This window comes from Prinia subflava, chromosome 17, assembly GCF_021018805.1.
Source record: "Prinia subflava isolate CZ2003 ecotype Zambia chromosome 17, Cam_Psub_1.2, whole genome shotgun sequence".
Classification (NCBI taxonomy): Eukaryota; Metazoa; Chordata; class Aves; order Passeriformes; family Cisticolidae; genus Prinia; species Prinia subflava.
Genome location: NC_086263.1, coordinates 6703496 through 6731406, shown reverse-complemented (window position 1 = coordinate 6731406; position 27911 = coordinate 6703496). Strand labels below are relative to the sequence as shown.

At 40.3% G+C, this 27911-nt stretch overlaps 3 protein-coding genes across 5 annotated transcripts in view; 1 reads left to right on the top strand and 2 right to left on the bottom strand.

Annotated features, from left to right (window-relative positions):
• Positions 1-8266, bottom strand: part of PARN (poly(A)-specific ribonuclease) — a 47007-nt gene extending 38741 nt beyond the window's left edge. Inside the window, exons 1-11 of one of the 2 annotated variants that reach the window (XM_063414332.1) lie at positions 8118-8266; positions 7744-7821; positions 6789-6868; positions 6373-6440; positions 6197-6278; positions 5459-5519; positions 5031-5196; positions 4760-4825; positions 3970-4008; positions 2107-2149; positions 1383-1463 (exon numbers count right to left, since the gene is read on the bottom strand). In XM_063414332.1, the coding sequence (XP_063270402.1) occupies positions 1383-1463; positions 2107-2149; positions 3970-4008; positions 4760-4825; positions 5031-5196; positions 5459-5519; positions 6197-6278; positions 6373-6440; positions 6789-6868; positions 7744-7821; positions 8118-8262 (909 nt within the window). In that variant the 5' untranslated portion in view covers positions 8263-8266. The remainder of the gene's footprint in view (positions 1-1382; positions 1464-2106; positions 2150-3969; positions 4009-4759; positions 4826-5030; positions 5197-5458; positions 5520-6196; positions 6279-6372; positions 6441-6788; positions 6869-7743; positions 7822-8117) is intronic. The other variant, XM_063414333.1, reaches the window with a different exon arrangement.
• A 287-nt stretch (positions 8267-8553) lies between these two features.
• On the top strand, positions 8554-16810 carry BFAR (bifunctional apoptosis regulator). Of its 2 annotated transcripts, none has more exons than XM_063414335.1 (8): positions 8554-8693; positions 11213-11543; positions 12378-12576; positions 12919-13088; positions 13702-13846; positions 14095-14265; positions 14588-14790; positions 15623-16810. In XM_063414335.1, exons 2-8 carry the CDS (start codon positions 11278-11280, stop codon positions 15813-15815), a joined length of 1347 nt encoding a protein of 448 aa, XP_063270405.1. In that variant the 5' UTR covers positions 8554-8693; positions 11213-11277; the 3' UTR covers positions 15816-16810. The 2 variants fall into 2 exon arrangements, with proteins under 2 accessions (XP_063270405.1, XP_063270404.1); XM_063414334.1 differs by lacking the exon at positions 8554-8693 and adding an exon at positions 9844-10068.
• A 637-nt stretch (positions 16811-17447) lies between these two features.
• PLA2G10 (phospholipase A2 group X) overlaps positions 17448-27911 on the bottom strand; it is a 29718-nt gene continuing 19254 nt past the window's right edge. Inside the window, exons 5-8 of the mRNA XM_063414336.1 lie at positions 27199-27420; positions 22059-22224; positions 20516-20622; positions 17448-18041 (exon numbers count right to left, since the gene is read on the bottom strand). Coding sequence (XP_063270406.1) covers positions 17896-18041; positions 20516-20622; positions 22059-22224; positions 27199-27250 — 471 coding nt within the window. The 5' untranslated portion in view covers positions 27251-27420 and the 3' untranslated portion in view covers positions 17448-17895. The remainder of the gene's footprint in view (positions 18042-20515; positions 20623-22058; positions 22225-27198; positions 27421-27911) is intronic.

The window sequence follows — 27911 nt, the reverse complement described above, 5'->3', positions numbered from 1 at the left end:
AGTATCACTGTGTCTTAGCCACAAAACAAAGCACAGCAAAAGACAGGCTGTACAAAGAAGGGCAACTTCACCCCAACCTGAGCAGTAACAGCTGCAGTCAGGCACTGTCAGCACCTCCAACAGGGCTCTGCAGCTGTGACACTGCAAACACCTCAGAAGGCATTCAAATTAACCCACAAATCTTCAGCTGTACCTTTACATAAATTGCTGTGTATGTAACTGGCTGAATCCTGATTGTTACTCCTATTAAATCAGACTGTACTTTTATGCTAACACAGACTGGGGAAGAAACATTCTACATTAATTACATAAACAAAACCAAGAAGAAACATTAAAATGCGTGACACATTATATAATATTGCAGCTGTATAAACTGACTCCTGACTGATTTCAGGAGTAGTCAGTTTGTGCTGTAGTGAGAGGGGATCTGACTACAGCACAAACTTCTGTAACGGATTTTTCTTTTTCAGGTCTAGGGAAGTAATTTCCACCTTGTGTTATCTGTCTTCATTCAACCAGAACTGAAATTCAATAAAAACAGTAACTGTTAACTTTAGTCCAGCTCTGAATGCCACTAGTCCAAGCAAGTAATGCCCCCACTAAAAATGCTTCAGAAAAATCTACTGTAGAAGTAAATTGCTCCTGACTTGCCTTCTGGAAGAAATGTCACAATGGTTAATGTTGTTTTAGATATCTCTTTCCCTCCAAAAGGCTTTCTGAATAGAAGTATCATTTGTTCCACCCAAACTGACTTTATCTTGATATAGGAAAGCACAAATCACACAAGTCTGATCAGGAATTCCCACAATTCAAGCCTTATGACCTCTTGAAATTTGCATCACTCAATAAGCAAAATACACAGTCCCATAAACAGAGAGAGTGCCTGAATACACAAGTGTGACCTCCTGATCAGCTTGTTACCCCAGCAGTGGTGTACAGTGTGTTTCTATTGAACACATTCATTGTACCAGACACCACCTCAGAGAACCAAGAGCAAGCAAGCTTTGTAAGAGAGAAGGAGACTGAATCCAAACAATGTCACAACTTGCTCAAGGATATCTGCAAGAAACTGATGTTTCCTCTTACTAGGCCATTCTTCTGTAAGAGTGGAGATTCACCTAAGGGAGTGGTCACTACTTCAGAATACTCATTCCATATTCCACAAATTCTGGTTTTTAAAAAATTTTCAGAGTCTTGCAACTCTTTTTGCTCTGGTGCAAAGCCTAAGTTACCCGACAGAATTTAGAAAATCAAATTCAGCCAGGCACAGCAAACCAAAGGGAAACAATACCAAACTATCCTGCATTTCAGCATTGCTGAGTGAAGTCTGAGATTCCCACCCTTCCTCTCTCACATAAAAACATGGAACTGAATTTATTTACCTGTTCTTTTGCTTGTTTCTGCTGCTCTCTTCTTTTTCTTTCCTCTTCATCTACCTTACTAATAACAATGTATCTCTCCTTCTAAAACGAGAAACACATAATTTGAGGAATGACTCTGAGGAGTTCAGATTTAAGGTTGCTGCAAGTTTCTGTAGATTTACACTGTAGAGAAAACTGTCATACCTCAGCACAGTTACTTGGCAACACAACTGTTTCTATTGTAGGCACCACATTATCACCTACTCCCAGAAGCCTACTTTGGAAAGCTCTATTTGATTCATCCACCAAAACTAATTTTTCCTAAACCCACATTTTACTTCTCAGAAACAGTTATCAGCATTTACTTGTAAGTAGTTTGTTTCAAGTACCTTTTGAAGCAGAGATCTGTGCTGGGAAGTGAGGACACAGCACGTGATGCTGCTGTTTTTCCTCTAAGATCCCAACTTGCTTTTCACTAATACAGAACATCACATCCACTGTATTTTAAAACACCTTTTAGAATCTGTTTAAAGAGTAGTATTAAGCCACACAAATATATGCCCACACTCCATATGTTGGTCAAATATAACTTTTAGAAACTAGTTCACTATATTCCATTTTAAATGCTTTGCATTTGCATAACAAAGCCCAAGTTCGATCTAAAAATCAGGAGAGGTGGTGAAATTGAGAAACACAATTTCCTTTCAACAGATCAAATGTTAGAGGCAGTAACAGGCCTAGTTACCTTATCTGACTCCACAGTTTCCACATGGATACCTTTTGGATACCTGCATCAAAACAAATGAAAAGTAAATATTAATAGCTATTCACTTGGCATTTAGCCTATTGAAACCACAACGGTAATTCAGAAATTTCATGTTTCATTATTTCTATAAGTGTTAGGTGCAAAAGAACTATTACAAGGGTTTTTTTAAATTTTAATAATGCAAAATTTGAAGCTATAGGTTCGTTTAACTGGCCTCCTTACATTACCTAACAGTAACTAGCACTTACACAATTTCCCATGCTATTGTTGTGGAACCTGTAACTTCTTATTTCAGTGATATTAAGTAAACATCATCTAATATTTCATCACAATGTAGAATCCTTGCTTTCAAGAAATCCAAACCAAAAATGCTGGTGAGAATGCTCTCATTTACTTGCAGCCCCAAGACTGCAAGTAGACTGCACCCCTTCAATACATCACTTATTTGAGCATTTATTAACAACCCTGAACTTTCTGCTAGCAGTAGATTTTAATAGGAGTTATTAACTCAAATGTCATCACCTCTGCTAGAGGGTTGCATCACATCACCACAGTCACATTTAATTTCCAAAATAACACCATACACAAAGCCATAGAGCATCCAACTGATAGCAAAAGAGAATATTGCCTTCTCCTGCTTAACCAGCAGCAATTATTCTCATCCTCTCATCTCTCATCATCATAAACAAACCACAACTGTGGAACCACTGCAGAACCAGCAAGTTTCTTTGCCCTCTGGCTACTCCTCCAATCAGTAGTGGAGAGCACACTCCAAACACTGCTGTGCCCTTTCCAGCCTGACTCCTCAGACAGTTCTGCACCTCCACCTCATTTACAGCTGCCTCATGCCACAAACCTTGCACGCATCAAAACGCTGATGCACAAGAGAATGCCTCAGTAGAGGAAACGACCTGTGAAGAGGTCAGCACACAGTGGCAATCAATGACCTCACTCTTCTGCTTTAATTAGCTCCATGCTACCTTCACAGCTTGGCTTTCACTCTCCAGTACACACACACAGTGTACACAGCTGTACTCACATAAAGCAACACTGCTGAATGTTAAGAAAACACAGCTCAAGAACACACTCTTCTATCCACTCAGGGAAGATGCAAGGATAAGTGTCAGACAAACATAAAACTACATGCTACAGGAAGCTATAGATATTCTTTAAAAAATGACACTGAAAAACTGTTGAAAACATGTCTGCTTTTTTTTCAGATTAGTTCTCGAGCTCACTTGTTGAGATTCCATTTTCTAGAGAGCAGCTTTATTTTATCTGCTTCCACAGACTGCCAGATTCAATGCTGCAACACTGAATTAACTAAATATACAAAAAAAGACTTGCATATTTCCCACATCTTACTACTGCAGTCAGAACTGTGAAAATACAACTCTACAGCCTTAGAGTTTCTCCTAAGGCCTTAAGGGATATATTTAGGCAATATACTATGATATCAGCAATGCTTATGCTTGGCATCCAACAGGAAACTATAACCATACCAGTACCTACTGCAGAACTACTATTTTTTCAAGCAAAGCCCGCAGTCTGTATAAGCACATGCACTTTTTGTTCACTAAAAACCTAGCATGCTGCATTTGTTACATAATTCTAGGCTGGGCTGTTCTATTCAGAGATTTTACATAGGAATGACATATCATAACATCATAATCATAACAAATAAGTTTAACGTAATTCATCTTCAGAACATTTCAAAAGTCCTCTTTTAAAGGGAAAAAAATCTAAATCAATCATCCCAAGTTTAAATAGAACAGATCTTACCCAGATTTCTTATCAAAAGTACTAAAAATATACAGTAAGGCAGTATTACCAGTAACTTACTTCCAGCTCAAGGTCTGATAAATTAATTTCCTTTGAAATCTAAAATCAAAAGACAATAGTGTTACTAATAATCCTTTTACAGAGTGTCTCCTAGTAATGATTTCCAGTTTAAGCTTACTCTAAGTTTCCTTTGTGGAAAGATTCTGAAAGAGAGAGTCACTGCTTGCAGAACTACAGGCTAGGAGGAGATTTACTGAATTCTGCTGTTCAGCTGCCAAACTGTAAAGGCATTTACACCATGTTTTACAGTTACCCACGTATCTTCTCATCAGAGAGTATTCTGTAGTCATGATCACTCAGTACACATACAGTGATGGGATCTTATCCCCAGCTTCACCATGCTCTACTATTTCTGAATTCAATTTTTAATTTTTTTTTTAATAATCATACTCTCAAAATATCTAGTTTCCAAAGCTAAATTGATTTTTGGGAAGGAGACCTACTGAAAACAGTCACATACTGCCAAATGTGAACAACTCAGCTCAACAGATTTGTAAAGTTTCTTTATAAAATGCATCTCCAACGCTTATGGATCACTTCAGCAGCAGCAAAAGGTAGCTCACACATACAAGACATTTCTTACATATTTTGCCACTGCATGCAGAAATTACAGCTCAAAGTAAATTACAACACCCATATACATCACTGTGTTTTCTCTACATTCAAAAATTAGTCAAATGCAGATTTTGCTACAGTAAACCCAAGTAAACATATTCTTCCTGTCACTCCCCTAATTCTGTATGAGCAAAATAAAAAAAATATTTTAAGAGATGCGATTTCAGAAACTGACCCTGTACATGGCTCCAGTTCCAAACTTTCACTTTCTTCATTCTTTAACAAGTCTTCTATCTGTTCCCTGGAAAAAACAGATTATTTGCTTCTATATCTATATTTTATTTTTTGGAAGTTTACAGCTCTCCAAAAGACAAGTGCTTCATAAGAAAAAGAGCAGTATTTTACATACAGTGAATTAATAGCAATAGCTTCAACACATGAAGATATCGGTACTGTTCACATTTTAGTTTTAACAACATCAGAGGATATTAAACAGTGGTACTTACACTACTTTCTCAACAAATTTTTTCTGATCTTCAGGAATTGTTACAGGGCACTTTGTGGAATTAGGAGAAATGTATGACAGAGATCCCGCACCATTGGCTTGAGAACGTCTTTCATCATACTGTTCCCTAAGCTGTCTCTCTTCTTCCTGATTTAAATATGGAATTCCTAACAAAAAAAAAGTAAAAGCTCATCATAATTAGAGACAAATTAGGGATGCATAGGGGTTCAAGCATTTGAAAGGGAATTACCATCAGCACAACAGCAGACTGGATAAGAATAATTCAAGAACTTCATTACATGTTAAGACAGCATCATGGATGGCAACCTTTTTTCTTTTTGCAGAAAACAATGAAAGGTGTCATCATAAATTTTGAAGACATTAAAAAAACAAAACAAGAAGAAATTGATAAAAACCCAAACAACTCACCGTTGCGAAAAACTTTATTAAAATCAAATCCTTGGTTTGCTAAAAAATCTATACTTGAACTCTGCAACAAGAGAAAAAGGCTTTACAATTGGCAAAAGTGGCTGCGGCATAGAAGATCAGTTAAGTTATTTTCACACTTTTTAAGAAATTATACAAAGTCCAAAGCCAAGAACAACCGTGTTTGTGACCCTAAAGAAGCGACTGAGAGTTTAGGCTATGCTACTTTTCTTACTGATTTTCAGCTTCCATAAGGTACAAGAACAACGAATATGGTAAGGAATACAGATGAAAGAACCAAACCATGTGGAAAGAGGAAACTAAAAGCAAAACGTGGTTCAGAAGAACAAATCTGAGACAAGAGAAATGTTGGCAATAGCGAGGAAAGCAATGAAAGCAAGATAAGCAGACGACAATAAGGTATTAAAAAAGCAAGGAAACTGGAAGTTCAGTGAGAAAGGAGAAACGAAGAGACTCATCTTGCCAAGTTTGGAATGTTATCTCGAATTCCAGAAACCACACAATGTAATGCATAACAAGATTTAAAAGGTTTAAAGGTAAAAAGATTTACTGAAGGCAAGGGTATTCCCTTAAAACTCATTTCTGGGATTGCTCTTAACTGATGCTTATTTATTTTATAAGAAAAAAAAAACCCAGAAACTTACATTTTTCTAACTTTTAAGCTGAAGTTTCTTTCAGTTATACCTTAACCAAATAAAATTAAATTGTTTTTCTACTAACCTGACAGACAAACTTGACATCTGGTGAATTTCTGTTAAAGGGTTTTGGGAAAATATAGAAGTTAAATGACTTCATTATATACCTGTAGAAAAGATGGGTTACATATCAGTACAGCTTATCAGTATTACTTTTGAAAATCCTCAATTAAGAAAACAAAAAATAAGAGAATAACATACTTTTCTTCTGTGTCATCATATTTAAAAGTGCAAAGGCCAAACTGAAAGAGCAAAAAATCCATGGAATGCTGGAAAGGAAAGGAAAACTTTGCATGAGAATAAAACATGTACACATTTAAAAATTATCAGGGTGCATCCACATACGATTTCTCTCAAAATTTCAAAATTAAGTGAATCTTCTTAACCAATGTTTGTTTTGCTGGTAATTTTAAAGTAAACACACCAGAGATTGTCTGCTACTTTTGAATCCCATTTAATCATTTTACTATTGACCCAAGATGACTTTAGTGTCCACTTTCATTCCACAAACAGAACTGAGGGAAGTCCCATTTCTCTTTCCTCTTGTTAGTCACACACACAAGGTGCTGCATCAAGAGTACCTTCAGTTTTCATTTTAGTCCATGTAAACACTTTACCTTTTTAAGTTTCTGATACCTTTCTTCTGGAGTGTCAAAGCCATTTGTTAATGCACTAACTGAAGGCCCATCACTGATTCCTGAAAAAGTAGAACATATTTTGCTTTGGGTAACCTTTTCAAAATTAACTACAGCAAAGAAATGCAACAACTAGCAATTTAAGAAAAATGCTTTCATTTCAAGTACGTTTTACAGTTATATCATTTGAGAAAAATATGACTGCAATAAGCCACTCATTTTAATAGTGGTGTCCTATAAGCAAAGCTCTTTTGCAAAAGCTCTGTCACTCTGGCTCCTATTCAACATGTCAGTAATGGGCCAAGAGCTACCAGTATCCTAATGCAAATTAGGCTTCATAACACAATGCAGGATCAAAGCCAAACTAAAAATGGGAAGTGTTGCCCGGAGATTTACTGAATAACTTAGTCACCTTAAGCAATATCCAACAACTGTACTTCCACAAACACCACATGTAACAAAACCTAGTCTTGCTCACATTTATGTCCCATGGGTGAACTGAATGCTGCATCCTAAAAGCAAAGTACCCACTAAAGCATCTCTCTGCTGCACATACCCTCAGAGTTTCACAAACACACTTATCCTTAGAGCTGCCTTTTCGTCTCTTGCAGGATCTCCCTCACTTATGCCAATCCTTTGCTTTCATGGCACATGTAACAGCTTCTCGTTTTTTTACCTTGAGCCGCAAGAACTATGTTTGTCATGCTGAAAGATTACTGTGGGAGCACAAGCAGCGTTAGCATGACACGTATATTTGACCGAAGGCTTGCCATCGCACATGTAACAAGTGGTTTAATTACTCTGTGGCAGCCTCAGCTTTAGCTTTGTCAAGCCAACCCTGAGACGCATCACAGGAACAAACTCGGGCACCGAGGCCAAACCACCTCCCCTCAGATTCTGTCAACAGTTCACAGTCACAAAACAGGTGCAACTGTACCTGAAAACTCTCCATCGATGGCCAGGAAGTCCGACTCTTCAATGGCTTCATACACTTTGTTTAGGTTATCCTTAAAATCTGCGGGCAAAGGGTTAAAACACACTTGAGACTACGAACAGCATGCTCCGGCAGCCCGGCGCCCCTCGGGCGGGCAGGGGCGGCCGGGGCCTGCCCGCCGCCCCCTCAGCCTCGGGGCCGCGCCTCCCCGCTCAGGGCTGCGCCTCACGGGTCAGCGGGGGAACGGGGACCCCTTCGCCACGAAGGAGAGGCTGAGGCCGGAGCGGCCGCCAGCCCAGGGCAGGGACGCCGGGACGCCGGGAGAGCTTAGCGCCAGCGGCGCGGAGCTCGGGACGCAGGGCCGAGTGGTCACTCACTGCTCCTGATCACCTCCATCCCGCGCCCCCGCCCGCCGGAGCTCGGCCCGGCGCCGCCCAGCGCCGCCCGCCGCCGCCGCCGAGCGCTTCCGGGGCCGCCCCGCGCGCCGCCGTCAGCGCGCACGGCCGCCCGGGCCGCCGCCATTTCCTACCGGGGCGGAGCCCTCAGCGCCCTCAGCTCGGCGCCGCCGGCTTCGAGCGGTGCCTGCAGCAGCCCGCAGGATCCCTGAGGGGGCCGCGGGACCACAGCAGGGCTGCCGGGGAAGGAGGTCTTACACCAGCCGCAGTTCTGTGGGGTATGGTGAAATGACATGGATGTGGGCCTCGCCCTGAAAGCCAGAAAGGAAGAAGGGATGGGACTCTGCCTAGGAGACACCAGGAGGATGGTGAAGAACTGCTAGCGACGATGCCTTAATGATGATAATTCCAGGGGAACTGGTGGTCTTGGCGTATTACAGAAGGAACATCTTGGTGTTGCAAGCGGCGCTTTGACAGCGGGCTGTGGAGGAGCAGCGCCCAGCGGGATGGGCCCGCAGCAGCCCTGCGGGAGGAAGAGCTGCCCCGCAGAGAAGGAAGGTGCTGCTCAGGGGCACGGGGCAGGAGCTGGGGCACGGGCGGCAGAAGAGTTCAGAGTATGTGCTGCAGGGCTGGAGTTCACAGGGCTCATAACGCGTCTTTTTCACTATTCCAGCAGAAGGAAAACAAATGATAAATTCTCCACGAATTGAGGGGGGTTAATTTCTGCATACAGAAAAAGAGAAATAATTATGCAGGATTTAATAGAGACAGCTTTTAAAGATTCTTCAATATTAAGCTTTGCCATTTCAGTATAAGCAAGTTATTCAAGAGACATTCCCAGCAAATCATCTAGTATGATTAAATGGGCTCCCATGTTAGTTAAAATGGCAATTAACTGAAATGTCATTTGAACTGGACTTGTAGTTTTGTATCAAACTGGAACAAAATCTCAAAAGAAAATGTCACTGTGTTGAACAGTTGAAAAAAAAATATACATCTCAGAGGTACTTTAAAAGTTCACAGCATCAGTTAGGTTGGAAAAAAACCTCTGGGATCATCGAGTCCCACCTGTGGCCAAACACCACTGTGTCACTCAGAGCGTAGCATTCAGTGCTATGTGCAGTCCTTAAACACCTGCAGGGACGGTGATTCCTCCCTGTGCAGCCCATTCCAATGTCTAATCACTCTTTCCTGTTATCCAGCCTAAACCTGCCCTGGTGCAGAGTAAAGCTATGTCCTGTCACTTGTTCCCTGGGAGAAGAGGCCTTTCCCCAGCTGGCTACAACCTCCTCCACACTGAGAGTGAGTCAGGTTTTTTGGGCTAGTCAAAAAGAATTTCAGTAAGGGAACAGAGAGTGATAGAAGTAATTGTGAATGTGTGGAGAGATAGTCTTACGTGGTAGGAATAGTCCCTGTGCAGGATGCGTTAGCACTGCAATCAAACTGGCACCTGAAAGTCCCATTTACTTCTAAGATTACACCTCGAACCTTTATCGTAAAAACAACCTTGTTCGGTTTCTGCGAAGGAAGGCTACCTGCGTGCCGAGTGTACCGTAAGCAAGCGTGCCTCAGTTCTCACGACTATGAAAGCGCGTGTGTTCCCAGAAATGGGAGTGTAGCAGTGCTCACGTCCGGTGTTTTTAAAGGCTTGAAATAAAAAGGCGAGGCGCTGCGGTGAGGGAGGAGCCGTGGTGCCGCCGTGCCGGGCGGAAGCGGCGGGGCGGGCCCGGCCCGGCCCCTCCTCGGCCGGGGCTGCAGCCGGGGCGCCGCGGGGCCCGAGCGGCTGCAGGGACCGGGCTGGGGCCCCGCGCCCACCCTGCCCTGCCCGGCCCGGCCCGGCCGTGCTGCGCCGGAGGAAGCTGGAGCTAGGAAGAGACAGGAGAGGAGCTAGGAGTCATTCTGCTGCTGCCTCGTACTTGGCGCAGACTGAGCGGTGAAATATTTTTCCCGTATTTTCCACACAAATCTTGTTGCCTCTGTCTTTCAGAAAACTAGGAGAATGTTTTTAAGTGCAAAATCTTGGGGTTTTTCTCCTCTTGTAAGTGCTGTGTCCGGTTTGTTGTAGAAAGCCTGTGCTTTGCCAGGGAAATACAGGTTAGGAAGTCTGAGGATTCTAATCTCACTGTTGGTTTCTATTTCTGTACTTGGGGTTTTTTCCTGATTTCTGTTCTTTACCTGCTTGCGTGCTTACCGCTTCATGCTTGATCTGGATATGGTAAGTTAGTAGTAAGCAAGAGCCACATGGTGGAGTGTGTAATAATATTTGGGTTTGGTAGTGCCGGAGGCGAAAATTGTCTAGCTCTTGGTATCCTGTAACGTATCATGAGTGATGAGTGAGTGATCTGGATCAGTGTTTTTTTAAGAAATTACATACTGCTATCTAAGAGAACGGAGTAGGAAAATCAAGCAAATAGGTTTATATTTTTTGTAACCTTGGAACCATCTGAAACTCTTCTTATCTGTGAATTTTATGTAATACTAACAAAGTAACTGTGAGCAAAGTTAATGTGGAGTGTAGAGCTTTGCTGAGGTGTGCAGACCAATCCCTAAAGATTGTGAAGCATATGACTTGGTGGATCAAACTTTTGTTTAACATTGACTAGCAATGTCTAGCATTGACCTATGTTAGTCATGTTTTATTCCATATGCTTGGAAAGAAGAGGGATGAAGTAAATTAGATCATCACGTTATACTGGTATTTTATATTGTTTATCCTCTGATGGTACTTTTTAATGATACTTCCTTTGACTAGTTTCTTTTACTTGAAACCTTGATAAAAGCTACTGTCAAAAGTCATGTGAATGATAGTGCGTTATTTTGTTTCACTTTCATGTAATTTGTAACACGAGAGAAGAAAGCATAGTGAGATTGAGCCCAGCTGTTTACATCTAGAGTCTGGTTTTGATTGTAGTTGGCAATGAATATATTGTTGAAAAAGTAGATCATGTTTCATTTTGGGGAGGGCTGAGTTACGTGAAAAATTGAAAAGCATCTGAGTGACTAAAGCGGTGCAATGATAAATCCCATTGCTTACAATTCTGAACTTCTGTAATAGAGGTTTTCATGTTGCTTTGCAGAAGTAATGCCTTATCTGGTTTGAAGATCTAAGAGAGCTTTCTGTTTGAGTAAGGCATAAAGGAAAATGGAAGAAGATGAGACTTTACGAGGGGAAACAGAGAGGGCACAAGCTGAACCGTGTGCTTCTTCTGGCCTGGGTCGGCAGATATCAGTCAGTGAGTTCCTGTGCCACTGCTGCTACGACATTCTGATCAACCCCACCACCCTCAACTGTGGGCACAGCTTCTGTAGGCATTGCTTGGCCTTGTGGTGGGTATCATCCAAGAAGAATGAGTGCCCTGAATGCAGAGAAAAATGGGAAGGATTCCCCAAAGTCAACATCCTTCTCAGGTGACTGAACTATTTTGTGCATGTCTTTTTTACATAAATGAAACCACAGAAATTAGCTGTGTGGTTTTTGAGTTTGTTGCAGATGTTCTTAGATAATTGGTAATCTAAACTGTCACAAAGAAATTAAAATCCCAAAGATTTTCAGCTTGTGCACTTGTAATGAACTGTTCAAGCACATGGAATTAAGAGGTGGGTTGGTTGGTTTTATTTTGAGGGAGGAGGTTTGTTTGTGGGGAGGGCTTTCCCCCCCGCTTCTAAATTTTTTGGGAGATGGAGAGGCAGGATCCTCAATCTTCTAATACAGCTGGTTGTTTTCTAATAATTCTAAGTTAGATTGATCTTGGATAATTGTGTGTAGTAATTTCCATAACAGGAACTGTTTCTTGGAAGAATTTTGATCCTATTGCAGAACAAAGCTAAAAATTCTATTTGCTGTCTTGAATTGCCCACAAGTTGTTTTGGTAATAATACTTTATATGGGGTTAATAATATTTAAATAAATAGATGGTGGGATTGATGGTAGGCTTTTATGTTGTCTTTTGCTTAGCATTTTTTTAATAATGGAAGCTTGCCAGTGGCACATAGAATTCTAATTTTATATAAGAAATAACTTGGGAGTTATGTGGTATTTTAGCTCTAGAAGCTAAGGAAAATGTTGTTTGGCAGTGATTGATATAATTCTAAGTTTACTAAGCTGTAATAACTAATATTTTCTTGCTTTCAAAGATGATAGTCTTCAGTAAAGGCTAGAAAACAAAAATCAAAAATTGAGTCCCTTTTCTGAATATTAAGCCTCAATGGTTACAGTATAATGATAAATATCTTTCCTATTAGGGATGTTATTGAAAAGCTATTTTCTGATGCCATTGAACAAAGAAAAGAAGATATTCAACAAAACAGTGATATAGCACGCAGCTTAGCAACTTTCCAAAAATATGGGAATGACCAGATGCCTACAGTTCGAAACACAGGAAGAATTAATCCTCGAGGAGGGTTTTTCTCAGGCGTTCTGACAGCTTTAACTTGTGTAGCAGTAAGTTTCATCTGGTTGGTTTTCCCTATTTGCTTCCTTAAGCATGCAGTCAAATATTCTTAAATTACATGCACAGAGAAAAGAGTGTAAGCACAGAATAGACTCCAGCTGGGCAGAGTAAGTAAAGTGGCCTTCAGAGCTGTCTGTCAGGAACTGCAACTGCAGTGTGCAGCAAATGGGAGTTAGTGGGTAAAACTTCAGAATACTTTATTATAACCTGAGTATTCTAGTCTCCATGAAATGGAAGACTCTATGTGTCAGGCCTCTTACTGTGTGTTTATTTATATCATTCATGTATTTGCATTGTAAGTAAAGGATCTTTGTTTTGTAATCTACCTGTAGGTAGTTCTACTTGGCTATCACTGGAGCAGCAGAGAATTTGAAGATGATCTTCTTGTCCACAAGCCTGTTGCTAAGTGGACTGCTGAGGAAGTGATACTCTGGCTGGAGCAGCTGGGCCCGTGGGCTTCACATTACAAAGAAAGATTTCTACAGGAGAAAGTGAATGGAAGGTGAGAGGCCTGATGGTCAAGGACAACTGTTATGTGATTGGACTCTGATAGATTCATTGGGGGTGGCTGACTGTGAAATGACTGTACTGTGTTACACAGAATGTGGGAATATTCTGTTGATGTGTCAGAATAAATTTCAGAGGAAGTTTTAACAATTGCTCTTGAAAACTTTTAGTAGTAGATACTTAGCAAGCTACCTGGAAATTTTCTAATTTTTAAAATGCTGACAATGCAGACTGAAGTGATACTGAGAGTAAAATTCTACTGATGTATTATCCACTCCTTCCACCTTTCCTTTCTTGTGTAAATGTGCATGTGCCATATGCATATACCTTCCACCCAAGAGCCATGCTGGAAGCAGGCAAGAGGAAACTGGAAAAGAAGGAAATTTAAAACCCAGGCTCTGAGATACAGCTGGCATAGAACACTTGATATGCAATGTAATGATTATCTTTTAAAGTCTCTCCCAACCCAAAGTATTCTATAATTCTTTAACTCAAAAGGTGCTACCTTGTATCAGTAGCTTACTGTTTCAGTATGCAGTTGTGTGTTTGATAGTCATCTTTTTTGGTGAATAGGCACTGTTTACCTTCTTAATTCTGTGCTTTTGTAGACTCCTCCTAACACTGACTGAAGAGGATTTCACCAAAGAGCCTTACAGTATAGAGAACAGTAACCATAGGAGAGCTATTATGGCAGAGCTGGAATGTGTGAAGACTTTAGGTGTTAAACCACCACAGAATCTTTGGGAATATAAGGTAAATTTTATATAAAGTGTGTCATGTCATGTAGATTAATTGTTTTTAAAGTAATACCTTTAAAAGAAGAGTCTCTTAAAGCCAGTTAAAGTAGGGGAATTACCTGTGTAAAAACTGCTCAGTTTAATGAACTGTTGTATTTGAAAAACAACCCTTGGAAAAATGATTGTCAGAAAATCTAAGAACTGGCACGTACCTTTCATTTTATTTTTTCACTCACTGAAACTTGGTAATTTGATACCTTTTAGGCTGTAAACCCAGGAAAATCACTCTTTCTTCTGTATGCACTGAAGAGTTCCCCAAGACTCAGTATGTTATACCTGTATTTGTTTGATTATGCAGAAGCTTTCCTACCTTTCATCCACACAATTTGTCCTATGCAAGAAGACAAATATGAAGATACAGTCACAAAACTGCTTGTAAGTATTCAAATCATTAAATATGCTACTTGCTTTAGTTATAAGCTTGCAACCATTACCTATAATAAGATTGATTTCAGGCTTTTAAGACTTTAAATGTGTGAAACTGATTCTTCTGAAGTTCATGTGACTACAGAAAGTGATGTTCTAATCTAATGGAAATTACTGCATTACAGTATTACCTACTAGCAAGTATAATAAAGATAAATTACTACTTTCAGTATATAAAACCCACAGCTTTTCAACAAAAGACTAGTGGAAATAAGCCAGTGTTACCTCAGTTTAATAGAAAATTGATTAAGTTTTTTATCCTAATTTACAGGAGCCTAAAGATCCTTCTTGGAGGCAATGGAGAGAATTCACTGTAAAGTATTTATTTTTGCCATACCAGCTGATAGCTGAATTTGCTTGGGATTGGCTAGATGTGCATTACTGGACATCAAGATTTATAATTGTAAATGCCATGTTGCTCTCTGTTCTGGAATTACTCTCCTTTTGGAGGCTCTGGTCAAGAAGGGAATTGAAGTAAGTCTTATTAAGCTTTTGGAAGAGGGCTTTACAGTTTCACAGTTGCTCACTGAAATGAGTGACTAACCCAAGCTCTGAAGTTAATAACAACATGTGAATCTGCAGTCCCACACAATGCTGCTGTTTGCTCTTGAGTACCTTTATTTCTGACATGCTTCCAAGGGTTTCACAGAGCTGGTTTTACTTATCAGATGTAGCAAATGTGGAACCAGTAAGAAGCATATTCACTGGGAGATACAAAACCTTACCTTGGGAACTGCCTACGTGGTGCCTGGTATAGCTGTCACTGAGAACTAAATACATCAGAATGTAGTCATGGTACAGTGTAGTTATTACAGGATCAGTCCTCTGAATCATAAATAAGTTCAGTTATACTGATACTACTTCTGATAATTGATCAGAATCTCTGTTTTGTTACTACCTCAGTCCTAATTCAAGCATATTAACATTCATTGATGGTGTGATCGTTGGAGATTGTACGGGAGAAATTCTTGTTTAGGAGGGTAGCGGGTGTTCCCTTTGGCAGCCGGCAGAGGGCAGAACGTGCCCAGAACAGCGCAGGGAGCAAGGGACAACCGGCGGCAGAGCTGGCATGTGGCCCTGGGACCTGCTGGCCTCCGGGGGCTGCCTGCACTCACTCAGTGCTTCCTCTTCAAATCTGGTACCTGGGCATCAGGAAAGCTTTTCCTGGAGTGCAAAATGGTGTTTTTTACAGGTACCCGAGTAAGGGCTAAGTAATTTAAAGCTGTAGCACCTATTAGCTTTTCTTAGAGCTGGGTAAAAACAAACCAGAAAGTTCCTCTAATCCTTTCCCTTTCCTTTCTCACAGGACTATTCCTCACAGAATGTGGAGCCATTTCTGGAAAGTCTCAACCCAGGGACTTTTTGTTGCCATTTTTTGGCCTTTTATTCCTCAGTTTGTTTGCAATTGTTTGTTTTACTGGGCCTTGTATTTTAACCCAGTTATAAACATTGATCTTGTGGTTACAGAGATAAGGCGTCTGGAGACACAAGTGCAGTGATTGGCATTGGAACTCTTGAGCTGTTTAGCTTCTAAAAACTGACATTTTGAATAAACTTTGCTTTTCTTCTTTATGTATGTGGCACTGAAAATGGTGAAATATGTTAATTTAAACATATGAAAAAGCTTTAAGGTAAGTTACTCTTAAACCAGCTGATTCCAAATTGAAGGATGAAGGAAACAGGAATTTTCTGTTGAAAAACAACAAAAAAGCACATTTCTGTACAACCATGTAAAATTCATACAGTCATCTCATCGTGTTTGTATCAGATCAATTTCTTTATTCTGTCCTGAGCATTCTGTGTATTTTCAAGCCTGCCTTAAAATCAGTGTCTTCTGCACTGCTACAGTGATGTCCTTCTTCTTCTTTTTAAACTTGGCATTTCATACCAGCAATGTGTTCCTCAACTTCAGTTTGCCAAAGGAATGCCCTTCCTGGATAGGCTTGATGTTGAAAGAACTTTATTTATTTCAGTTTTCTTTACATGTAGCATTGTGGCTGCCCTATACACAGCCTCACAGTAGAGTTTTTTCTAAAATTCCTGCAGTTGAAGGCAAAGACTACTTGAATTTTCTTCTGTCTTGGAAAATGTGGTAAATACAATGGGAATTTTTTTATTCAGATCAGTTAGACTTCATCAGTAACTCCTTTTGTTCTCTCTTCTTGAATTCTGTTGCTGATTCTTAAATTCAGGCTTATCTCTTAAAAAGAATTATTTTGGCAAAGTGACCTGACACTGTAATTACTTATGGCAATATAATGTGTGTATCTACATCTGTGAGCAAATATTGACTGGAAAGTTATTTTGTGTAAGCAGGGCTGACATTTTTTAATGTATGTTCCTTTGACTGAATCAAAAGGTAAGATTTTTTTATATAACTTTGTCCCCTTGCATTCTGCATTTGCTTGTTGGTTTATTTCATTTGTGACAGTAATGTGAACTAAATTTGCCTATGAATATATTTCACAATTAAAGATCTCTCTTGAAATCTTCACTATTCCTGTGAAGGTGGGTTATTTTGTTTGGGGTTTGATTTCTTTTTTCTTTTGTCTATTGAAGTACATTTCATTAGCTTTGACTTGTGCAAACCTGTTCTTTAGTCCTGCATCTTTGAATAAGCTGAGGTGGGTGAAAGTAGACATAAAACACTCCTGGCTCTATAACTCTTAAAATCAGCAGTTACAAAAAAGTGTATCATTCAGCAGTTCAGGGTACTGATTTCTCTTCCCAAAGGGTTAAAAACATCTATAAAGTGACTCTAGCTAAAATCAGCTTTATATCCTGATGAGGTGTATACACTTCTGAGCTTCATAAGCTCTTGCTGTGCAGGATCAAACACTTGTGGGAAAGCCACTTGGTCCCAACAACTTCTGCATTTTTTTCATGTTTCTCTTTTGGTGATGGTTTGCATTTGCATTTTTAAATCTGGCTTTAAAGTTCTAAGAGTAGAATTCCTCCCTGTGCTTACAGGAAATTCGGGATATACATAGAGTAAGGAGTCTGAGCCATATCAAATAAGCAGCTCTTTAGAAAACTCTATTTAAAAAGTAAATGCTAGCAAAAAATGATTATATTAGGCCTTCTTCAATGCAGGTAGGATTACTCCAGGTGAATGAAATCCAACACTTAAATTAGGCTTTGTAATAAGTGTTTAATGTAGATGAGAGGGTTCTTTGTGCTGACACTGTAACTTCATGCACTTTTCCCAGTCAGTTCAAAGTGAACAAATGCTAAGATTTGTTAGTGGAGAAGTTTGATTTGTATCTTACAGCCAGTGGAGGGGGGATAAAAAGTTCACAGTGAATGATATTATCAATCTGAAAAATCTGTGAATCTGAATATAAACAAAAATTAACATTGTCAGTTACTCCTTAAGGTGATAAACTCAGCTTTCTATTGAGTTAATAAAAGTGCATGGGAGAAGGTAGATAAGAGGAAAAATGTTTACTTTGGTCATTTTGGGGTGGTGAGGCTGAGGTGAAATGAAGGATTATCAAGAAAGGGGAAAATCATTTGTTGTCATTACTGTGGCCAAAAAAAAAGTCATTTTAGATTTAAATATATACAAGAGTCATGTATCTAATACCTACACAAAGGCTGAATCTCACCACACATAAAGTCTGGCCACAAAAGGTATTTTCTGTGGTAGGGAGCTTTAGAAAAACATTTGGCAGCTTCACGGTCACATTCACATGCCATTTTTTGACATTTATCTTCTAGTGAGTCTGAAAGAAAACACAGTAAGTTCAATATTAGTCTGAAGAAATTAAAGATCCCAAATGGAATACCAAGCATTGCTCCCTCACATTCCCTATTTGCTGTATAAACACCTTACATTTCAGGTGCAATAGGAGCTGTACTGAGCTTTGGAAAACGCAGAACCTGTCAGCAATCACCAATCTTGGCAGGTGAAAATACAAGACAGGTAAAGATTTAAATACTCTTCTTCCAGTTTTTTAATAAAGGAACTCTGAGAACTGATCTCTCTTGGAAAAGTGATATGGGACCCTCCCTGCTTTCCCTGTAGCTCTAGTGAAACTTGACTTAGGGAAGATATTCCATCCACACAGTCTTTATAATCTATAGGATATAGCATTAAAAATAATACATGGGATATATACATGGCATGCAAAGGGTTCCATGTCCAGCATAAACTGGCCACCTTTTTTATTAAGGCATTCAGTAAGAAGTTAGGTAAAGAGTGTTTGTGTGATAAAATCCATGTCTTGTCATGTTTGTTTTATAATTGTAGTGCTGTAACTTAACAGATTTCTTGGCATGAGTGTTTCTTCTTGGCATGAACATTTTCTTCTCCAGCAATGTATTTTGGGTTCAGCGTGCCAACTCAGAAGTGTGTGGTTTTTTTCCTCTCTCTAACTGTCTGTAAACTGAAGAATCCTTGATTACATTTTGTCTGAGTGTTTACCGTTTTAAACGCTTAGCCAAGTCTCCGCTTGAGATTTGTCCAGGAGCAGAACAAGTGCTCAGTTTTGTGAATGAACTCAAATTCTGCCATGAAATGGAAGTGTTTTTAATGTATATGTGTTTATGCTGCAGCTAGCTGCCCTAAGAGCTACTTTATAGCACAGGTAGTATGAACAACATGATAGGATAAAAAATCCAAACATGTTAACAGAGAACTATTCCTTCTTCTGTTCTTCTGCTATTGCTCCAGACTTTATCTTCTCTGTGCTACACCAGGGACTTGGTTTCCTGACACCATGCCTGAAATCTTGGCCAGTATTTTGAATATTGTCAGGAGCAGAATCTTTACAGCCAAATAAGGGTGGACTGTAATGTGGTTAATTAGATTGATTCTCTCTCAATTGATTAATTGAGAGAGAAGATGCTTTGTACATCTGGGGCAGGGCAAGAAATGAGCAAGTAGAGATTCTGAATGAGGTAGACACTTGGGCAAAGTAAATGTGGAATGTGAAGGGGGAAAGAAAGTAATGTCCAAACTTTCATCTGTTTTCAGATCAGGCAAATTGAGTTATGAAATGAGAGGGTTTTGTGTTCTCTGTGAATGGCCAACTGTTGCCTTGAAACCATGGTAGTCAGAAACTCAGGCTTGTTTTAAACAAGCTTATGTAAGGGTTTTTGCATTTCCATAGTGCAAATAATAACCAATTCTAAAGCTCATTTGCATTCTAGGTAGTAGCATAAAATTATATGCAAAGTAACTGGCTGAGCATCTGATTTTAAAAACAGAGCAAGCAAAATCCCAAACAACACACAAACAAAAAACTAATACAAAAATGTGACAACAATAAGAAAAAACCCTGTTAATATTGGGGGCTTGTGAGAAACTACAGTTTCAATGAGTCTTTGAGTATAGTGGAAAGCATTTGCTATAACTTTGGGAGTTGTGAACAAATAATGTAAAAGAAAAGCTGCTTTTTTCCATTAACCATTTCTTGGAGTTCTTCTTTTTTGGTGATCTCTTTGTTTTTCCCTTACCTCAGCATGGCAAGTATATTTTGGAACAATCAAACAAAATTTATCAGGGTGTGGTCAGCAATCTGTTGCAATTTGTACACTTGTGTTATGTAAATATTTTCAAATTAATACTTGTTAATTTAACTTCCAGAAATAAACATACTCATCAAATATTTTGTTACCTCACTGTTTGAAACTGTAAACTGTAATTATTCATTCACTCATGAAATGTAGCCATCAGTGCAACAGATCAGGGATAAATATGGCAAAACCATATCCATTATAAACTCACAAATAGTGGGAAATCTTTTCTCCTAAGTAGGGAAAAGAGCCTTTTTAAACTGTTAGAGGTTTCTTGTCTCCTGTTTGTAGTTACTCCCTGCAAGTCTCCAGCTGGAGAGCAGCATAACATGGGTTCCTCAGCAAATGTAAATGCTGAGTAAAAGGAGGATGGTTGTGTTTGTGTTTTCTGAAAAGGTAATAGGTGCTTCTAGATCACAGATTTGTTTGCTTATGTCTCTCAGCAGGGGAGGATTAAGAAGAAGAAACTGCATTCAGTTGTTTGGTTTAGCTGTGCTTTCTGTAGGCACAGAATCCTGGCAAAAAAAGTCACAAAAGGAAGGATGGCATACTAAGAGTTTTACAGTTAATTAAGAAAATACCTTTCTAAGGAGATAATTAGTAGAAGTAAGAAACAACCAAACGAAAATAACAAAACAACCCAAGCCCAACACCAAAAGGCTCCCAAGTGCTCGCTCACCACACACGGCAGAGTTGTCTCTGCATTCCCAGTGGTAGCTCTCAGTCTTTGGCTGACACCCTGCTTGTTCTGCCCTCCCGTAGCAGCAGTCGTGGTGAAAGCAGCACCTGAGAGGAACAGAAATGGTGATTTATGGTCACACAGGCTCAGTGGGGTCTATCAGTGGGTTGCTACAGCTGTGAAATAATAAAAGAGTCCACATCAGTGAGTATACAAACACTACCTGCTCAGGAACCAAACCAGGGTAATTGTCTAATAGATCCCTGGGAAAAATGACTACTTTTTCATGTAATAAGTGAGGAGAGAAATGGCTGATATACATTGAGCTAATTGAATCTTCAGAGCAGTCTCAGTTATATGTGAGTATGCTTTCCTCCTAGCCCCTTCCACAAAATGAACTATTAGCTCATTATCATTAGAAAATCTGGAAGGTTGCTCAGAATTATTGTTTCAAAATTGTTCTTGTCATACTTGGCACAAAGAATTTGTAGGCTTTCTATGACATTGTGAAACTGAACAGTAAGAATTAATGACATTTTAATGCCTAAACAAAATATTAAAATATGCTGCTGTAGTGTCTCTGGTGTGGAGTCATTGCAGGCCCAGAAAAGCAAGCAGAGGAGGTAACAAGGACCTGAAATTAGGCAGCTTGTAAGTTTTTGCTGCAAACTAATTACACCCTTTCTTTTTGACTTGCTGGAAGAACTGGGTGTATCCACAAAGCATTCATTCATTCATTCATTCAGTTTCCTCCTGGTAGACTAAAACCATCAGATTACAGTAGGTAGATGGTGTTTAGGTTGCCTGAGGAATTTGTCAATAGGAAAAGTTAATGCTGTGAGCTCTCACTTTGCAATTACTGTTTTTCCTGTGCTTATTAAGTAATTACTTGGTCATTCCCACAAATCGCTGTGTTAAGATCCTGTGGTACATAACAGTTGAACAACACAGCTCAGTAACTCCATGCATAGAAATTTAAAAAAAACCCCACACAACAATAACAAAACAAAACCAGAACAAAACCCAGACAATCATCTTCTTGTTAGTTAATATTCAATTATAAATTGCATTGATGATAGTCAGTATGCTGAGATTTGGTACTAAATGGAAAGGTTTGGTTTTTAGAATTATTTTTCAGCAGGTTGAATTTTGCATAATTCTTATCTATTATCTTGAATAACATGGAAGGTCGCAAAATCAAAAGATTTTTTTATTGCCTTTGTTTCTTAATTTTTTCCTTTCGATAGCTTCAATGTTTGAACTTTAAAGCTTCTCCCACAAGACTTTAGTTATTTAGCTCTGTGCTGAACAGCAAAGAAACTCAGCTGCACTGTGAATCCTGTACGATGCAATGAGAATATGAACTAAAGGTAAGATTGTGTCAATCTACAGAAACACAATTTCAATGCTTCAGAGTTTCTTAGTAATCTGAGGTGTGTTTAAACTCAGTTCCCTCTCTCAAATAGGCCTAATTTGTATTTTAGTCCTTTTATTTGCCATCTGCACCCAGCTCTTAATTAGTCAGATAAGCATTTCCTCTCACCAGTCTACTCTGTCCTTGGGCCATCCTTTCCCTCCCAGGCCACAGTAGCATCCATAGCGCAGGTAGGCAAAAGGAGAGCGCCCTGTGGTGCATCTGATGGCTCCGGCTAATTCCAGAATTCCTCTTCGATTTCTCAAACGGCCTTCCCCAGAAGCACCTTTATAAACTGTGGAAGAAAAAACTGTTATTGAATCCAGCATGAAAATATAAAATAGTTGGGATTGTTTGGGTTTTTTAAAGCATTGATAATGAATGACAGTACTTGACAATAATCCAGTTTTATTTTTGGCACGCTGGGGCCACGCTGCTTGTCCCAGTCCCTCTGCCCCCAGTCCATGGTGAGCAGAACACTGAGCACAGCTGCTGCAGTGGCTTCCTCCCACGGAGGCACTGTACAAGGGCAGACCAGGCATTTCCAGTCTTCAGCTGGTGAGGGCCAGCCTGTGTTCTGTGGCCCGGGCCCACCCAGTTGCTAAGATTAGCTGCCCCAAGCTTGCAGTATTTTCTCTTTATCATAATGTACAATTTTGCCCATGTTATTTTGTAAAATGTCATGCTTTACACTGGAACAAATAGGTCCTTTATGATAGGCTTTTGGTTTTCCTCATTTTTAGACAAAGCAGCCAAATAACTGGTAGGGATGGTGTGGTGGATGTAAGGCAGGGAAATGGGTGGCTGCTTGGAGTCCCTTCCAGGGAAATTAGAAAGGTGGGGTTGGGTTCTTTTCCTGTTTACTTTTGTTTGGGGTTGTTGTTGTTGAAGTGATTCTCACTATTATTTCTCCAGAACAAAACTTACTTTAGGAACTATATTTTAACCATATCAGTACTAAAGCCAGAGGTCCCAAGCAGCAGAAAACCGTCGAGACTCTGGGTGACACTTTTAGGGCTTCATGTCATCCTGAGAGGTTGAACTAACACACTGAAGACCCTGATGGTAATGGGCAGCCTCTCCTTGAAGTGCAGGCTCCAGACTATTCACAGCAAACTTAAGAAGCTGAATGACTACAAAAAATGAGTTTTAGAGGGCTTCAGATTAAAGTTTCTTCTTAAATAAACTAATTACTTATTTTAGTATGAGGAGAACAGTTTATAAGCCTAAACTCCAGTACTGGTTACAGATTCCAAAAGACATTAGGATTTAATAACTGATCATACTTCTGATGGAGACAAACAGCAGAAAAAAATAGTTAAACTTCATTGTTGAAGGCTTTGATAGTTACTTTCCTACAAAATAACTATTTGATTATGCAGTTTTTATATAATCTGCATAATCACATAATCTATTATAATAACATAATAGAGTAATCTTTTGTAATAGATTGTATCAGAATGGATAATATGATTAACTATAATCAGTTAATGGAAAATCTGACAGAAAAAATACCGGTCCCAGCACAGTTGAGTAACTTGAAATGTGTGGGTTGCTGGTGACCTCTGGCACTTGCAATGTCATGAAACAGTGGAATTTAAACACCTCATGAGATCACCTCAGAAAGAAATTCAATTGGTTTGTTGTGAGAATGGTAAAAAGGAACACTTTAGGAAGGATCCTGAGGCAGCATTTAGTACTTTCCTGACTGGTAACCACCCCCAGATCTTGTCCCTCCTGCTTTTTGGGCATGTGACGTAGGGGCAGAAATGTTGAAACAACTGTTCAAACTTGCACATGCAGCTCTGGCCATGGATTAGAAGCAATCATATCCTGAGGAATTAAGAAAAGCTTCCTTGTTATGTAGTCAATAGCAGTTTCATGTCAAAACTGCTGAGCTGACACTAGGATAGTGAACAGGATCTGTTGTGCATGGCGCCTGTTGCAGAACATTACCTGTATGGTTAGTGGGAAATTTTGGTTCTGGCTAGCAGAAGCATCCATTTGGTTATAAACAGATTTGTTTTATGAGAGCATTGAAAATGTTATCTTCATTGTCAGTACAAGTTCAGTAAATTCTGAGCTGGAAACTGCAATAAGGCTGCAGCATTACAAGGGACAGCTGGTTATGCTCTGCAGTGTTGAGTAATGGGTACTCCTGTAGACAGCCAGTAATGTCTGCAGGAACCGTGGTTAATGGCAAAGCTGGGCTTGCTCTGCATGGCCTTGGGGATCCTGAAAAAAGTGAAGATTTTTTACATTGTGTCTCAGTTCCTGGCAACTGGGGAAGGAAGGTGTAGGAGAGATACCAGTCAGGAAGAAGAAAGTAAGAATTTCCAAGTCATATTCCTGGTTTCATCAGAGAAATGTTTGCTAACTTGGGACAATTCCCAGTCCCTTGATTTAAATCCATGACAAGTAGAAGTGATGAACTGCCTAGTACCTGAGGAGCTCAAGGAGCTCAATATGCCATGTGTCTTAAAGAAAAGGACATAAATTTTTGTCCTTGTAATAATTTGTCTTACAGCATCTTACATACATTACATACATCAGGACATGCAGTTGTAAACCAGCATGACATAGATACTCTGAATATGATACTCTGTCACAACAGCTTTATGAGCTGAGTTAATAAAAACAATGAAATACCATCAGAATGCACAGAATTATGGAAACAATCAGAGTATCAATATGTGGTTGATGACGGCATTGGAGTGTTTGCCATATAACAGAATCTCCAAAGTGTTTTATCAGAAATGTTGTGGAATACAGTTAGAGAGTGAATTGATGTTCAGTGTTGTTTCCAAATGTTTTATGATTATGTTTTTGAAAGCTTCTCTGTGGTTTTGTTTGTTTTTATGAAGGTTTTGTGAATGAGAGGTTTGATTATGCATTCCTGAAAGAGCAGTGTTGTCCCTTGATGTCTAGTCTAGTCTAATTTTTTAGTTTTGTCATGCAGATTGTGTGCAGCTGTGTCAAACACAACCTTGAAGACTGTGTTTGATACAGTGAGAGAAAAAGGGAGTGAGCCAGACTGGATTTATTTTCATTTCATTGCTTTATAAGGTATTTAAAAAATCCACTCCCTTAAATTTTGATATGCAAAGAGGGAAAAAAAATAGAAACACATTAATTTTTTCTGAAAGGTCATATTTCCTATAATGTTTTACTCTTTTCAATGGGCTCAGTGCAAAGATAATGATTGTTTTTCCAGATACATACTCACATTTTTTATTGAGATTACAACTTTGCGTAATTATGATACCTAACTACATTATTAGCATCTAATACAGTGTATGCTGTTTTGTGGGTTTAAAAAGAATTTTTAAGCCATTCTTTCAAAGACTGAGGGTACAGAAACATCTTTTGATGTTAAATACATGTAAAATTTCCTATAGGGGTATCTCTATGCAGTCATAATGCTCCAGTAGTACAGAACTTGAAACTTGGGAATAAGCAGACTTCCTGATGCATTTCCAAGATTTTGCAAAAAAGAACTTCATGACTTATAGAAACCTTAGTTTTTGCTTAGATTTTTACCTGTGTCATAAGCCATCAGGAATGGCCTTTTCCACCTCATTTTATTGCCCAGACAACTTACATGCTATCTCCACAGAATTCTGGTGACATGTAAATTTTTTGAAAGGTTAAATTTGCCTGTTTTGATACTTTGGACCAATTGGGAAACAGGTAAATTGCATTTCCCGTGCTGCTCACTGCCCACGGAGTGGGTGACTGAGGCGCCTGACTCAGCTATCGGAGCGCAGCCAGGCTGTCATGAGCACTCCGAGCTGGCAAAAGCAGATTTCATTGCCTTCCCTAATGTTCTTGTTGAGGTTTGTGCCATGCAAAGGATGAAGTCTGGAGGATGATCAAAATGCAGAAGGAATCACAGGGGCAACCTGAGGTCAGGAAGCAGAATTGGGGCAGGGAGCTTGGTGGGGCCCTAAGTTGGCCCCATTATGCAAGCACCTTACCTTATGGGCTTTAATCACACGACTGCCGCCCCCCAGACCCTGCTCTGTTCTGGGCCCAGAATCTGTTCTAGGAATGAATTGAGGCTCTTTCCTTTAGGATCTGCTATTTGCAAGATTTGGTGTGGTGAATTTGCAAGCTGTGTAGGAATGTATAAAAGAAAAGTGCAAGAGACTCTTTTGCTTAAGACAGCTGATGGCTATTCTGGAAGATAGGATTTTATCCTTACAGCTGTCACAAAGGTTCAGTATGAGGTTAATTTAATCACTTTAAAACAATGCCTATTAATGTTTACAAATAGTAGCCTCCCAGTCTGCTGAATATCCTGGGGTTGGAGTACCGAGCTGCCACAGCACTCAGTCAGAACCAGGCTTTGAGTAGTTAAAGTTCCACATAATTTTATGCAGCTGTGGGTAAAATTTGGTTTTACCATGTCACCATGGGAACCTAAAATCAGAGGATGCTTTTTTGTGTCAGCCCACCTACCTATCTGAAAAAGAGGGATGATAATATAGTTTCATAGAAATGAGTACAATCAGATACTGTACTGATGAACACCTCAGAAAACCTAGGAGGAAAAGGACTGTGAATTGTTACAACCAGTCTTTAACATTGATTAATAAATAGGATGTAGGAGACAAAAAAAAAAATTAAATATGAGTAATTGGCTGTGTGAAGGTGTGAGGCAGGGGTCCTTTAATTACATTCTCACATCATAACTCATTCATGAAGACTGATTCATTTTTCAGAATAACCCAATTAGGGTTTTGTAGGCAATCTCAGTTCTAGCAATTCCTGCTTCTGAACTGCTTAGTAACTCAAGTGCTCCGTGACAGCTCACTCCAAAACCCAGAGAAGAGTGGGGGTAAAGCTACTGGCTTTATAGAAAGATTGTTACAGCACGTGCAAGCCGCAAACTGATTTGAAACACGGAACTTCCTCAGCAGAGTTGTACCTTACTGATGGACTTCACAGCAGCAATGCTCGCCCCTCCGGCCCCGCTCCCGTGTGCGGGTGCGGTCTGAGCCGCGCCGGCAGCGGCAGATCCCACCCAGCTGTGCCCGAGCGCTGCCCGCCTGTCACAGGGGCTGCTCTCCGCCGTGGGAAGACAAGCACTTCCCGTGAGTGTTTCTCCTAACACTCCTTTCCCTACCCCTCTTCCCACCTGCCCCCGACGCTGCCAAGCCCCATCCGGGCGAGGGAGCGCGTCCAGCAGAGCCCGCGGAGGCGCCGCTTCCCTGCCGGGAAGGACCGTGCGGATGCCGAGCCCCAGCGCGGGCCCAGCTCTACTCACCGGCCGCGGGCAGCAGCAGCAGCAGCAGCAGCAGCGGGGGCAGCGGCGCCATGGGCAGCGGCGGGCGCGGTGCGCGGTGCGGGTCGCGGCAGCGGCGCTGTGCTCGGCAGCGGAGCGTGTAGGTGTGAGGCGCAGCGCCGGCGTGCCGGCTATAAAAGGCTGCTTTCTGCCCCGAGCCGGGTCCCTCGCAGCCGGAGCCCAAGTCCACGCCGTGCTGTCCATCTGGCAGAAGGGAGGAGCTGCCGCTGGAAGAGCCGCCGGGAGCTGGGACCTGTCACTCGGGCAGCGGAGCGCGGGGCAGGCACGGGGGTCACACCCCGCAGGTCGGGGATGGGGGCCGCCTCTCCGCTCCTCCACACCTTCCTGCTCTGCTAGCTAGATTTTCTTTTGGAATTACAGCAGTTCCTAGGTAATTTAATCTAGATCTGAAGAGGAAAGCAGGAACTGTGTTGTAAGTTAGACTAGTGGGTAATTATAACCAGTGCTGAAGACGTGCTCTATCTGGAGTCTGCATCAGCCAGACTTCATCTACTGATTGCTCCTTTCCTTAGATGACTAAAGGACAAGCAACTCTTAAACCAGTTACGGATATTTGTAGCTTGATAAAACTTTTTAATTGTACCTCAAACAAAATAGACTCTCAAAGTGAGTATTTATTTTTTGTACATTGTATTATATTTTCATATTTTTCCATTCCCTTTCCAACTCTTGTA